At 39.0% G+C, this 15300-nt stretch overlaps 1 protein-coding gene across 1 annotated transcript; it reads right to left on the reverse strand.

The window, feature by feature from the left end:
* Positions 1-6916: 6916 nt before the first annotated feature.
* LOC122696897 (translationally-controlled tumor protein-like) lies at positions 6917-7752 on the reverse strand. The gene has a single exon (XM_043907048.1). It carries the CDS (start codon positions 7644-7646, stop codon positions 7128-7130), a length of 519 nt encoding a protein of 172 aa, XP_043762983.1. The 5' UTR covers positions 7647-7752; the 3' UTR covers positions 6917-7127.
* Positions 7753-15300: the final 7548 nt, after the last annotated feature.

A 15300-nucleotide genomic window follows, 5' to 3' on the forward strand; every position in this document is an offset into this window, starting at 1 on the left:
TCAAATTCCTTATGATTAAACAGTGGGAAGGACAAACAGATTCAACGGACTAGATCTGGTAGACAGAGTGCCTGAAGAACTATGGAAGGAAGTTTGTGACATTGTACAGGAGGCAGTGACCAAAACCATCCCCAAGGAAAAGAATTGCAAGAAGGCAAACTGGTTATCTGAGGAGGCTTTGCAAATAGCTGAGGAAAGAACAGAAGTAAAAGGCAAGGAAGAAAAAGAAAGATATACCCAACTGAATACAGAGTCCCTGAGAATAACAAGGAGAGATAAGAAGCCCTTTTTAAATGGACAATATAAAGAAAGAGAGAAAAACAATAGATTGGAAAGTCTAGAGATCTCATCAAGAAAATTGGAGATGTCAAGGGAATATTCCATGCTAGGATGGGCATGATAAAGGACAGAAATGATAAGGAAGCAGAAGAGATTAAGAAGAGGTGACAAAAATACACAGAAGAACTATACAAGAAAGGTCTTAATGATCCAGATAACCACTATGGTGTGGTCACTCACCTAGAGCTGGACACCCTGAAGTGTGAAGTCAAGTGGGCCTTAGGAAGCATTACCATGAAGAAAGCTAGTGGAGATGATGGAATTCCAGCTGAGCTATTTCAAATCCTAAAAGATGATGCAGTTAAAGTGCTGCACTCAATATGTCAGCAAATTTGAAAAAACTGATCTGTGATCACAGGATTAGAAAAGATCCGTTTTCAATCCAATCCCAAAAAGGGAAATGCTGAAGAATGTTCAACAACAATACAATTGTGCTCATTTCACATGCTGGTAAGGTTATGCTCAAAATCCTTCAAGCTAGGCTTCAGCAGTACATGAACTGAGAACCTCCAGATTTCAAGCTGGGTTTCAAGGAGGTAGAGAAACCAAAGATCAAATTGCCAACACTCACTGGATAATAGAGAAAACAAGGGAATTCCAGAAAAATATCTACTCTGCTTCATTGAGTACACTAAAACCTTTGACTGTGTGAATTATAAGAAACTGTGGAAAACTGTTAAAGAGAGATGGAATACCATCTTATCTGTCTCCTGAGAAACCTGTACGAGGGTCAAGAAGCAACAGTTAGAACTGGACATGGAATAACTGACAGGTTTCAAATTGGGAAAGGAGTGCAACAGTCTGTATATTGTCACCCTGCTTATTTAACTTATATGCAGAGCACATCATGAAATCTGAGCTGGATGAATCACAAGCTGGAATCAAGATTGCTGGGAGAAATATCAACAACCACAGATATGCAGATGATACCGCTCTAATGGCAGAAAGTGAAGATGAAATAAAAAGCCTCTTGATGAGGGTGAATGAGGAGAATGAAAAAGGTGACTTAAAACTCAACAAGTCCCATCACTTCATGGCAAGTGGAAGGGGGAAAGTGAAAGCAATGACAGATTTTATTTTCTTGGGCTCCAAAATCTTTGTGGATGATGATTGCAGCCAAGAAATTAAAAGACACTTATTCCTTGGAAGGAAAGTTATGACAAGCCTAGACAGTATATCAAAAAGCAGTGACATCACTGCTGACAAGGATCTGTATAATCAAAGGGATGGTTATTCCAATAGTTATGTATAGATGTGAGAATTGGTCCATAAAGAAGGCAGAGCACTGAAGAATTGATGCTTTGAATTGTCATGCTGGAGAAGATTCTTAAGATTCCTTTGGACTGCACAGAGATCAAACCAATCAATCCTAAAGGAAATCAACCCTAAATATTCATTGGAAGGACTGATGCTGAAACTGAAGCTCCAATATTTTGGCCACCTGATGCAAAGGACTGACTCACTGGAAAAGACCCTGATTCTGGGAAATATTGAGGGCAGAAGGGGAAGAGGGCAACAGAAAATGAGATGGTTAGATAGCATAACCAGCTCAATGGACATGAATTTGAGCAAACTCTGAGACAGTGAAGGCTAAAGGAACATTCTTGCTACAGTCCATGGGGTCTCAAAGAGTTGGACATGACTTAGTGACTGAACAACAATAGTTATACAATAGACCTTGTTGTTTATCTATTTTATTTATATTGATAGTAGTGTGTATCCATTAATCCCAGTCTCTTAATTTTTCCCTCCTCCACTTCTTTTTCTCCTTTGAGAATCATAAATTTGTTCTCTGTGTCTGTAAGTCTGTTTCTGTTTTCTAAATAAGTTCATGTGTATCATATTTTAGATTCCACATGTAAGTGATATCATATGATATTTCTCTTTCCCTGTCTGCCTACTTCACTTAGCATGAGCACCTCTGCATCCATCCATGTTGTAAATGACATTATTTCACTATTTTTTATGACTAAATAATATTCTATTGTGATCCACACAATTAAAGACTTTAGCTTAGTCAATGAAGCAGAAGTAGATTTTTTTTTTTGCTATTCCCTTGCTTTTTCTATGATCCAATGGATATTGGCAATTTGATCTCTGCTCCCTCTGTCTTTTCTAAGTCCAGCTTGTACATCTGGATGTTCTCTGTTCATATACTGCTGAAGCCTAGCTTGAAGGATTTAGAGCATAATCTTGCTAGCCTGTGAAATGAGTGCAATTGTATGGTATTCTGAACATATGAAAACTGACCTTTTCTAGTCCTTTTCTAGACCTTTTCTAGCCACTACTGAATTTTCCAAATTTGCTGGCATATTGAGTGCAGCACTTTCACAGCATCATTTTTAGGATTTGAAATAGCTTTACTGGAATTCCATCACTTGAAGTAACTTTGTAGTAATGCTTCCTAAGTCCCACTTGACTTCACACTCCAGGATATCTGCCTCTAGGTAAGTGACCACACCACCACACAATCATGGTTATCTGGGTCATTAAGCTTTTTCTGGTATAGTTTTTCTGTGTATTCTTGCCACCTCTTCTTAATCTCTCCTGCTTATGGTAAATTCTTGCTCTTTGTGTCCTTTGCTATCTCCAATTTTACTGAAGAGAACACTGGTCTGTCCCATTCTATTGTTTTCCTCTATTTCTTTTTATTGTTCACTTAAGAAGGCTATCTTTTCTCTCCTTGTTATTCTCTGGAACTCTGCATTCAGTTGGGTATATCTTTTTCTTTCTCCATTGCTTTTGCTTCTCTTCTTTTTTCAGCTGTTTGTAAGTCCTCCTCAGACAACCACTTTGCCTTCTTGCATTTCCTTTCATTGGGGATGGTTTTTGTCACTGCCTCCTGGACAGTGTTATGAACCTCCTCCTATACTTTTTCAGGTACTTCGTCTACCAGATCTAATCCCTTGATTCTATTCATCACCTCCACTGTATAGTCATTATGGATTTTATTTAGGTCATACTTACATGTCCTAGTGGTTTTCCTTATTCTCTTCAATTTAAGCCTGAGTTTTACAATAAGGAGCTGATGATCTGAGCCATAGTAAACTCCGGGTCTGATTTTTGCTGACTATATAGAGTTTCTCTATCTTCAGCTGCAAAGAATATAATCAATCTGATTTCCATATTAACCATCTGGTGATATCTCTTGTGTTGTTGGAAGAGGATGTTTGCTATGACCAGAGCATTCTCTTGGTAAAACTGTTAGCCTTTGCCCTGCTTCATTCTGTACTCTAAGAACAAACTTTTCTGTTATTCCAGGTATCTCTTGACTTCCTACTCTTGCATTCCAATCCCCTATGATGGAAAGAACATCTTTTTTTTTTTTATGGAAAGGAAAAGAAGCAACAGTTAGAACAGGGTGTGAAACAAGGACTGGTTCAAAATTGGAAAAGGAGTATATAAAGGCTGTATATTGGCATACTGTTTTTTTAACTTCTATGCAGAGCACACCATGTGAAATGCCAGGTTGTATGAAGCACAAGCTGGAATTAAGATTGCCAAGAGAAATATCAATAACGTCATATATGCAGATGACACCACTCCATTGGTAGAAATTGAAGAAGAACTAGGAGCCCCCTGATGAAGATGAAAGAGGAGAGTGAAAAACATGGCTTAAAACTCAACATTCAAAAAACTAACGTCATGGCATCCAGTCCCATCCCTTCATGGCAAATAGATGGGGAAAATGGAAACAGTGACAGACTATCTTCTTGGACTCCAAAATCACTGTGGATGATGACTGTAGCCAGGAAATTTAAAGACACTTGCTTCTTGGAAGAAAAGCTATGACAAACCTTGTTCTTCAGTTGCTCAGTTGTGTCCAACTCTTTGAGACTGTGTGGACTACAACACGCCAGGCTTCCCTGTCCTTCAGCATCTCCCGGAGTTTGCTCAAATGCATGTCCATCGAGTTGGTGACGCCATCCAACCACCATCCTCTGTCATCCCCTTCTCCTGCTGTCTTCAATCTTTCCCAGCATCAGGGTCTTTTCTACAAACTCAGCTCTTTGCAACAGGTGGCCAAAGTATTGGAGCTTCAGATTCAGCATCTGTCCTTCCTATAAATATTCAGGACTGATTTCCTTTAGGACTGACTCATTTGATCTCCTTGCAGTCTAATGGACTCATAAGAGTCTTCCCCAACACCACAGTTCAAAAACATCAATTCTTCAGCTCTCAAACTTCTTTATGGTCCAACTCTCACATCCATAATGGCTATTGCTGGCAAAGTAATGTCTTTGCTATTTAATATGCTTTCTAGGGTTGTCATAGCTTTTCTACCAAGGAACAAGTGTCTTTTAATTTCATGGCTGCCGTCACCATCTGCAGTGATTTTGGAGCCCAAGAATATAAAGTCTGTCACTGTTTCCATTGTTTCCCCATCTGTTTGCCATGAAGTGATGGGACCAGAAACTCTTTGTCTTTTGAAAGTTGAGTTTTAAGCCAACTTTTCATTCTCCTCTTTCACTTTCATCAAGAGGCTCTTTAGTTCCTCTTCGCTTTCTGTCATAAGCGTGGTGTCGTCTGCATATCTGAGGTTGTTAATATTTTTCCTGGCAATCTTGATTCCAGCTTGTGCTTCATCCAGCCCAGTATTTCACACGATGTACTCTGGATGTAAGTTAAATAAGCAGGGTGACAATATACAGTCTTTAAGTACTTTCCCAATTTGGAACCAGTCCTTGTTCCATGTCTGGTTCTAACTGTTGCTTCTTGGCCTGCATACAAGTTTCTCAGGAGGCAGTTAGGTGGTCTGGTATTCCCATCTCTTGAAGAATTTTCCACAGTTTGTTGTGATCCACATAGTCAAAGGATTTAGGGTAATCAATAAAGCAGATTTTTTTTTTCTGGTATCCTCTTGCTTTTTCTATGATCCAGCAGGTTTTGGTAATTTGATCTCTGTTTCTGCTGCCTTTTCTTAATCCAGCTTGAACATCTGGAAATTCTCAGTTCATGTATTATTGATCCCTGTCTTGGAGTTTTTTGAGCATTAATTTGCTAGTGTGTGAAATGAGTGCAATTGCCAGATAGTTGGAACATTCTTTGGCATTGCCTTTCTTTGGGATTGGAATGAAAACAGACCTTTCCAGTCCTGTGGCCACTGCTGAATTTTCCAAATTTGCTGACATATTGAGTGCAGCACTTTAACAGCATCATCTTCAGGATGTGAAATAGCTCAACTGGAATTCCATCACCTCAACTAGCTTTGTTTGTCCTGATTCTTCCTAAGGGCCACTTGAATTCGCACTCCAGGATGTCTGACTCTAGGTGAGTGGTCACACCATCTTGGTTACCTGGGTCATTAAGATTTTTTTTGTATAGTTCTTTTGTGTATTCTTGCCACATCCTCCTAATATCTTCTGCTTCTGTTAGGCCCATATCATTTCTCTCCTTTATTATGCCCATCTTTGCATGAAATATTCCCTTGGTATCTAATTTCCTTGAGGAGATCCCTAGTCTTTCCCATTCTGTTGTTTTCCTGTATTTCTTTGTATTGTTCATTTAGGGAAGGTTTCTTATCTCTCCTTGCTATTCTTTGGAACTCTACATTCAGATGGGTACATCTTTCTTTTTCTCCTTTGCCTTTCACTTCTCTCAGCTATTTGTATGGCCTCCTCAGACAACCATTTTGCATTTTTGCATTTCTTTTTCTTGGGAACAGCTTTGCTCACCACCTTTTATACAGTGTTACTAACCTCCATCTGTAGTTCTACAGGCACTCTGTCTAGCAGATCTAATCCCTTGAACCTAGACAGAGTATTATAAAGCAGAGACATCACTTTGCTGACCGAAGTCTGTATAGTCAATGCTATGTTTTTCCAATAGTCATGCATGATTGTGAGAGTTGGACCATAAAAAATGCTGAGTGCTGAAGAACTGATGCTTCCAAACTGTGGTGCTGGAGAAGACTCTTGAGAGTCCATTGGAGAGTAAGGAGATCAAACCGTCAATCCTAAAGGAAGTCGACCCTGAATATTTTTTGGAAGGACTGATTCTGAATTGAAGCTCTAATACTTTGGCCTCCCTGTGAGAAGAGCTTATTCATTGGGAAAGTCCCTGATGCTGGGAAAGATAGAGAGCAAGAGGCCACTGGTGACAGAGGATGAGATGGTTGGATGGCATCACTGACTCAGTGGACATGAGTTTCAGCAAAGTCTAGGAGATAGTGAAGAATGGGGAATCATAGCGTGCTGCAGTTCATGGGGTCTCAAAAAGTCTGATAGGACTTAGCAGCAGAACAGCAACAGCAATGTTTTGTTGTATATATGTACCAACAACAAAATGGAGCATGTCTTCTTTATCCATTCGTCTGTCAGTAGACATTGGGATTGCTTCCATGTCTTGGCTATTGCAATTGGTGCTGCTGTGAATATAGTGGTTCTTGTATTTTTTTGAATTAAAAGTTTTCAGATATTATACCTGAGGGTGTAATTGTAAGATAATATGGGAATTCTAGTTTTAGTTTTTAAGGAAACTCCGTACCGTTCTCCAAAGTGACTGCATTCCCATCAACTGTGTAGAAGCGTTCCTGTTCTCTATACCCTGCAAAGATAAAATTCTTTTTTTTTTCAACGAGTTTAAATGCATTTTATTTTTAGACAACCTACATGACACGTTTTCTCAAAAACGATGCCTCCGCTCCAAATAAATCAACGTTCAAAACAAATGAAGAGCTCGAGATGACATCAGTCTCATCTGTCTAAGTCCTGGTGTTGTGTGAATGAAAAGCAGTGGCCAGCCAGTTATGACGACAGGTGATTGATCCAAAGTAACTGCCAACTTTGTTAACATTTTTCCATCTCTAAACCATCCTTAGAGAAAATCATATGTGGGGTTATACCATCCTCACAGTAGTCCAGCAGAGCAACCATGCCATTTGGATTCATGTTTCCACCAATAAAGAACTGATAGTTTTTGAAATTAGCAAGGATGTGCTTGATTTGTTCTGCAGCCCCTGTCATAAAAGGTTTTACTCTTTCTGGTCTCTGTTCTTCAAGTTTCCCTTTGATTGACTTCATGTAATCTTTGATGTACTTCTTGGAGGCTTCTTTTGTGAAGCTGGTTTCCTGCAAGTGATGGTTCATGACACTATCCACACCAGTCATTACTGTGCTGTCGGCACCTTGGCCCTCGGGGCCTTCAGCGGAGGCATTTCCACCAATGAGCGAGTCATCGATGTTACCCTCTGTCCTACTGACCATCTTCCCCTCCACCTCCGGACACAGCCCGTTCGCGACCTCCTGGATCTTGTAGATGTCGGAGAACATCTCATCATGGCTAATGAGGTCCCGGTAGATGATCATGATGGCGACTGGAGGGAGGCGACAGCGGCGCTGGCTTAGCAGGAGCCCAGAGCTCAGAGCGAGCGCAGTGCGGCCAGAGCGACTCTCGGGGTGGGCGGGGGGAGCAAGTGAAAAGCTAAAATTCTTAATATAAGTGAGAGTAAGTTAATGCAATGAGCATCATAAGGAATAAATATTAAAAAGATTAAAAAGCTTGCATAATCCAATATTATAATGAAACATATATATGTATACAGATGTGCATGTATAAATATATTAATATACTATCCTATTTATTATACGGTATTTCTTCAGCACACACATTCTATGATTAATGTACATGCATAGTTTTGAACAGAGGTAATTTTGCAGAATGCTTTTAAGGTCTTCTGCAGAAGGAAGGGCAGATTGCCACAGCCTTGCAAATGTGCTTTGGTTGGTCCTTGGTGCTGCTGGCCCCAGTCTCTTGCAGACAGAGACCTGACTCAGCCTTCTGTGTTGTCCTGCTCTTTGATGCTCTCGTCTTATTTGCTAAGGAAGCTCCATGAAGCCCTCAGCTCACTGAAGAGATGACTCAAGCTTTGCCCCTACTGTACACGCTTCTCGCACGGTGGGGTCAGGGCAGGCTGACGGTAGGCTGAGTGGCAGATGACCTTAGGTCTTCCTGTACAGGCAGCCGAGTTGGGACACTCACGTTCATCAGGGACACTCATGTTGATGATCACAGTGTGCAGGGCTGGCTGGGACCCATTAGGTGTGTGCAAGGGAAGCCCAGTCCCTTGTCCCCACCTCTCGTCCAGGCACTCAGCTTAGCCAGGCTTGTAGGGTGAGGAACTCTTGCTGTTGGCCCTGCAGAAGGCTTGGTAGGGGAAAGGCCTGCTCTGAACAAGAATGCCTGGGTCTTCTGGAGGCCTCTCTGCACTGCCATCTTCTCATGTACCTGGGCCCATCTGAACTGTAATGCAGAAACTGCAACATGTGTGTGATATATAAGTGTGTATGTATGATTTTAATTCTTTGCAAATATAACCTGATCTATTTACATGTGCTATTTAAAAATTTGATTATTTTAGTCTTCTAACTTTTAAATACATTTCCAGGAAAGAAATATGTAAAAAGAGGACTGCCTAGACATGCAGTCTAGGAAAAAAATACTGGCAAAAATTATAGTAAAATTATAGTCATTTTTTGAGGGGACATTATGAATGCTTATGGTACTCTTTTACTCTATTTTTATGAATTTTAAAAATCATCATCAAGCATTATTTTTACAGTCAGAAAACATATCTTGGATACGAAACTTCAGTCTATTTGTTCTCAGATTAGTGGCCTTGGGTCTGCAATAATTAATAATTAGTTGACTTGTAGTATCAGTGATTCTTACTAGAGGTATTTGATCTTTCAGCATCGCTAAGATTGGTTTTGCTGGCTTTCTTTAGTAATTTTGCTGAATTTCTGCAAGATTTTTTTTAAATAAAAATTTTATAGGCAAATACTTTGGGTATTGCTCAGTCAGTACACTTTACTTCATTAAATTCTCAAACTCTTAACCAAAGGATGAAATCACGGTGAGATCATTAAAAAGGCAATTTGGCAATTGAGAAACCATTCCACACACTATTGAAGACAGAATTTTATCCCTGCCAAAGAAATCACCATGACTAAGAGTTCCATCACTGATATTATTATGATGCATTAAAGTCCCTATCTAATTATAATATATCAACATTTCAGCATGACTTATAAATTCTATCTTATCAGAGAATTTATTGCCTTCATTTGTCAGAATGGGAAAATAAAGAATGGAAGTCAAATGATTAACCCAAGGACACTCATCAACATTTTAAACATCTGGAAATGTGAATCTCATCCCTGACATCAGTGTTCTTGTTCATTAGAGGGCATTTCCCATCAACTATGTCATTTTTGATTAAATAATCCTTATAGAATTAATTTATTTAAAATATGCTCTGTGAAAAATAATCATTATCTGTCTTTATTTGTAAGCTTTAGTTTGAATTTTGAAAATTACCCAAATCTTCTCCTTTTGGAGAGGTCATGAAAAGGAAAATTCAGGGTATTGACAGATACCACATAATACTAAGATAAAAACTGAACATCTCTGGGATAAAAATTCCATTATAAGATTTTCTTTTCAGATTTTAATTCTATCAAATTATGGTTTCTCCAATTTGTAGCAAGTGAGACAGATAAAGTTCCATATAGTCAAAGCTATGGTTTTTCCAGCAATCAAGTATGGAAGTGAAAGTTGAACCATAAAGAAGAGTGAGCTCTGAAGAACTGATGCTTTTGAACTGTGGTATTGGAGAAGACTCTTGACAGTCTCTTGGACTGCAAGATCAAACCTGTTAATCCTAAAGGAAATCAATCCTGAATATTCTTTGGAAGGACTGATGCTGAAGCTAAAGCTCCAATGCTTTGACCACCTGATGTAAAAGGCTGACTGATTAGAAAAGACCCTGATGCTGGGAAAGACTGAAGGCAGGAGAAGGGGACGACAGAGGATGAGATGGTTGGATGGCATCACCAACTCGATAGACATGAGTTTGAGCAAGCTTCGGGAGTTGGTGATGGACAGGGAAGCCTGGTGTGCTGCAGTCCATGTGGTCACAAAGAGTCGGACACTACTGAGCAACTGAACTGAACTGAGACAGATAGAGAGAAGATTTCTCCTAGGCTTTTAATATTTGCTTCTGATTTGAGTTGTTGATGTTGCAAACTTTCTTTCTTACTATCTTTTGTTCCATTTTGTTTTAGTTTCCTTAAAACCATGAGAGAAGTAAAAAAAAAAAAAAATAGAATATCTTAATATTTTTCAATTTTTAGGTAAAGTTTGAAATACATGGAGGTCTCATTTTATATTTGGTTTGAGTTACTTTGTTCACTTTTAGTTTTAATAAAATGTGAAACAAAACAAAACTCTCTAGTGTATACGACTGTTTATTTTATTATGCTCTGTTTAGTTATTCAAGAAAAAAAAGTTGCAGAAGTGTAATCGTTGCCATCTGTTGTATTTGAAGTAAAATCTAGCCCCAAAGTCAAAAAAGTCATAGCAACAACTTATAAAAACAACTGCAATAATATCAACTCACTATGGTTACTAGTGAAACTTTATTTTTCTCCCAAATGAAGTAAGTTTCCTTAGAGGATTATTTTAACATTTGATTTATATCATTATTAAATTTTCCTCCAAAATCATCAAAGTCTCTAATAAGACTGTTATTTAACTCTGCCTGATAGGAGATTAACAGATTTTTCTGTCACTCTGACTCAAACCTCATCAGAACTCCCTCTTTAAAGAATATTATTTTAAAGAACTTCTTAGGATCTGACTTTAAGTAGAAACGTGTGTATATATACGTGTATACATTATCCCATAGTACTAATGGCTACCGTTACAGGCAAATACAAAAAGCATGCAAATTTGGTCATGTGGAATATTCACTGTGACTTGGGAACATTTGTTCATAAAATGGTACTGCCTCAGGCCATGTTTTTGTCATGTTTTTCTTTAGAAATTGTAGCTGTAAAACATTAGGTGGTCTTCAAGGTAGACAGGTCTTATATGAGGTTGCTCTCTCTTGAGAGCATAAAGGCAAAATACGGGACCATTGGCTTCTTTGGAAATTAGCAGAGCTAGTATTTAAAGACACTCATTGGAATTGCCAATGTATTTACTTGCTTTTTTATTTTCCAAAAGGGAACTCTAATTACTCTACCAAGGGAAAAAAATGTCTTACTGCTACATCCATACATCAACATTTAAAAAATAATTTTGACCCCTCTAAATATTTTTCAAAAGAAGCCATAAGCAGAAGTATTGTGGACATTCAAGAACATAGCTTATTTTAGAGAAATTAACATAAAAGTTATTGTTGAGTTATTTATCTTTTTCTCTGAAATAACTAAATAAATGGAAAGAAATAATTTAAATGATTGATACTAAATTTTCATTTGTATTATGAAATTGACAATCACTATTTTTACTACCTTAGGAAAGCTTATGATTTTAAATTAGAAAATAAATTTGGAAGTTCTTCAGTTTGTTCAGGATAAAATATTACTAAATCCTGTTGTTACAATTTCTAAATTGGTAATGTTTGTATTAATGTAATTTATGGTGTTGGCAGGGTTTGTGTATGTGTGTGAGTATTTGGAAGAAAAGAAAATGTGTAAAAGTAAAAGATATTCAACCAGTCCATCCTAAAGGAGATCAGTCCTGGGTGTTCATTGGAAGGACTGATTTTGAAGCTGAAACTCCAATATTTTGGCCACCTGATGTGAAGAGTTGACTCATTTGAAAAGATCCTGCTGCTGGGAAAGATTGAGGGCAGGAGGAGAAGGGGATGACAGAGGATGAGATGGTTGGATGGCATCATGGACTCGATGGACGTGGATTTGGGTGAACTCGGGAGTTGGTGATGGACAGGGAGGCCTGGTGTGCTGCGGTTCATGACAAAGAGTCAGACACGACTGAGTGAATGAACTGAACTGAATAGGTATTCACTCATTTACCACACATCTTGCTCACCTACTAAGTATGAGGTACTGTGCTAGGTATTGTGTGGAATTTACAACTGAGTCTTAAGGCGTGTATAAGCTGGATTAGATGGGAAGATACCATGCATTCATATCACTGCAGGATAATCATTACTTGTTTAATCTTAAGGCCAAGCCACAAAAGCCTGGAAGTAAATACAGGGTCATAATTTGAATAAATATTGCTTCTTACACTATGCTCCCCAACATTAAAACTATGATAAAGTATCTGCCTGCAATGCAGGAGACCTGGGTTTGATCCCTGGGTCTGGAAGATCCCCTGGAGAAGGAAATGGCAACCCACTCCACTATTATTGCCTGGAGAATCCCATGGATGGAGGAGCCTGGTGGGCTACAGTTCACAGGGTCACAAAGAGTTGGACACGACTGAGTGACTTAACTTAGCTTAAACACTGTCCAAGATTAGGATGTTTTGGGTACAGTAATCATCTGCCATTTTTATTTTCCTCCTGAAAAGATTTGGTTACATGTGCCCCACCCCCCCCCAAAAAAAAACCCACACAAAAAAAACCTGTTGACAAATCACTAGAGCTACTGAATGTCCACAACAAAAGCTTCATTTGTATGTGTGTACCCCTTGTTGCCTCACTTTTTCTTATTCTTTAAAAATCCTTAATTTAATTTTTATTTTATATTGCAGTACAGTTGACTTACAGTGCCTGAGTTTCAGGGGTACAACAACGTGTTTCATTTATACATATACCTATATCCCTTCTTTTTCAGATTCTTTTTCCATACAGGTTACTACAGAATAATGAGAAGAGTTCCTTGTGCTACACAGTAGGTCCTTGTTGACTATCTATTTTGCCTTTGTTGCCTATTTTCTTTTTTTTTTTAATTGGGGTATAGTTACTTTACAATGTTGCATTAGTTTCTGTTGTACAATGAAATGAATCAACTATATGTATATCTCCTCCTTCCTATTCACTAACAACAAAAGATCACAGAGAGAAATTAAGGAAAAAAATCCCACTTACCATTGCAACAGAAAGAATAAAATACCTGGGATTAAACCTACCTAAGGAAGCAGAAGACCCATACTCAGAAAACTATGACACAAATGAAAAAAATCAAAGATGCCACAAACAGATGAAGAAATATATCATGTTCTTGGATTGGAAGAATCAATATGTGAAAATGACTATAATACTTAGAGCAATCTGCAGATTCAATCCAATCCCTATCAAATTACCAATAGCATTTTTCACAGAATTAGAACAAAAATTTTATAGTTTGTATGGAAACACAAAAGACCCCAAATAGCCAAAACAATCTTCAGAAAGAAATAACAGACCTGGAGGAATCAGACTCCCTGACTTCAGACTATACTGCAAAGCTATGTTAATCAAAGCAATATGGCACTGGCACAGAAACATATATCAATGGAATAGAACAGAAAGCCCAGAGATAAACTCACATACCTATGGTCACCCAATCTATGACAAAGGAGGTAAGAATATACAATTGTTGCCTCTTTTCATCCTCAAAGACACCAGACTCATTTTCTGCCTTGGGAAGACTGTTCTTCCCTCACCAGTTTCCAGTTCAGTCACTCAGTCGTCTGACTCTTTGTGACCCCATGAACCACAGCACACCAGGCCTCCCTGTCCATCACCAACTCCCAGAGTTCACCCAAACCCATGTTCATTGAGTCAGTGATGCCATCCAACCATCTCATCCTCTTGTCCCCTTCTCCTCCTGCCCTCAATCTTTCCCAGCATCAGGGTCTTTTCAAACGAGTCAGCTCTTATCATCAGGTGGCCAAAGTATTGGAGTTTCAGGTTCAGCATCAGTCCTTCCAATCAATACTTCCCTGTTGGCTCAGAGGTTAAAGCATCTGCCTGTAATGTGGGAGACCCAGGTTTGATCTCTGGGTCAGGAAGATCCCCTGGAGAAGGAAATGGCAACCCACCCCAGTATTCTTGCCTGGAGAATCCCATGGATGGAGGAGCCTGGTAGGTTACAGTCCACGGGGTTGCAAAGAGTCAGATATGACTGAGCAACTTCACTTTCTTTCTTTTCCAATGAACACCCGGGACTGATCTCCTTTAGCATGGACTGGTTGGATCTCCTTGCAGTCCAAGGGACGCTCAAGAGTCTTCTCCAACACCACAGTTCAAAGGCATCAATTCTTCAGTGCTCAGTTTTCTTTATAGTCCAACTCTCACATCCATACATGACCACTGGAAAAACCATAGCCTTGACTAGATGGACCTTTGTTGGCAAAGTAATGTCTCTGCTTTTTAATATGCTGTCTAGATTGGTCATAACTTTCCTTCCAAAGAGTAAGCATCTTTTAATTTCATGGCTGCAGTCACCATCTGCAGTGATTTTGGAGCCCCCAAAATTAAAGTCAGCCACTTTTTACCATGAAGTGATGGGACCAGATGCCTTAGTTTTCTGAATGTTGAGTTTTAAGCCAACTTTTTTACTCTCCTCTTTCACTTTCATCAAGAGGCTCTTTAGCTCTCCTTCGCTTTCTGCCATAAGGGTGATGTCGTCTGCATATCTGAGCTTATTGATATTTCTCCCGGCAATCTTGATTCCTGATTGTGCTTCATCCAGTCCAGCGTTTCTCATGATGTACTCCATATATAAGTTAAATAAGCAGGGTGACAATATATAGCCTTGACCTAGTCCTTTTCCTATTGGAACCAGTCTGTTGTTCCATGTCCAGTTCTAACTGTTGCTTCCTGACCTGCATCGCCCCTCACCACCGAAACTCTAAGTAGCAAAGACATTGATATGATCCAGAGAGTTTTCCTGGATCTGCAGGCATGCTGTTTAACCAGCCCGCTGAAAATTCTGTGCCAGAGAGCTACAGTGGCAGCTGCTTTGTGAGCTATAGCTTTTCCTGTACCGGGAGGACTTATGGTCCTGAGGCTCTACAGCTCTGATGTGTAAATTAAAATATGAAAAATTCTATCTCTCTACCTTCATGGTGTGCACACAAATAACACTCAAAATTTTAATGACACTGTCAGTAATCTTTACTTTCCAGTAGCTATCTCTCTCCCTGGGATCAGATATGAATCCTCAGGGGTAGGGAAGGAAGTCTGTATCAGAATTGCTGAGATCATTTAATAATAAGTGT

Source organism: Cervus elaphus, chromosome 7 (genome assembly GCF_910594005.1).
Source record: "Cervus elaphus chromosome 7, mCerEla1.1, whole genome shotgun sequence".
Lineage (NCBI taxonomy): Eukaryota > Metazoa > Chordata > Mammalia > Artiodactyla > Cervidae > Cervus > Cervus elaphus.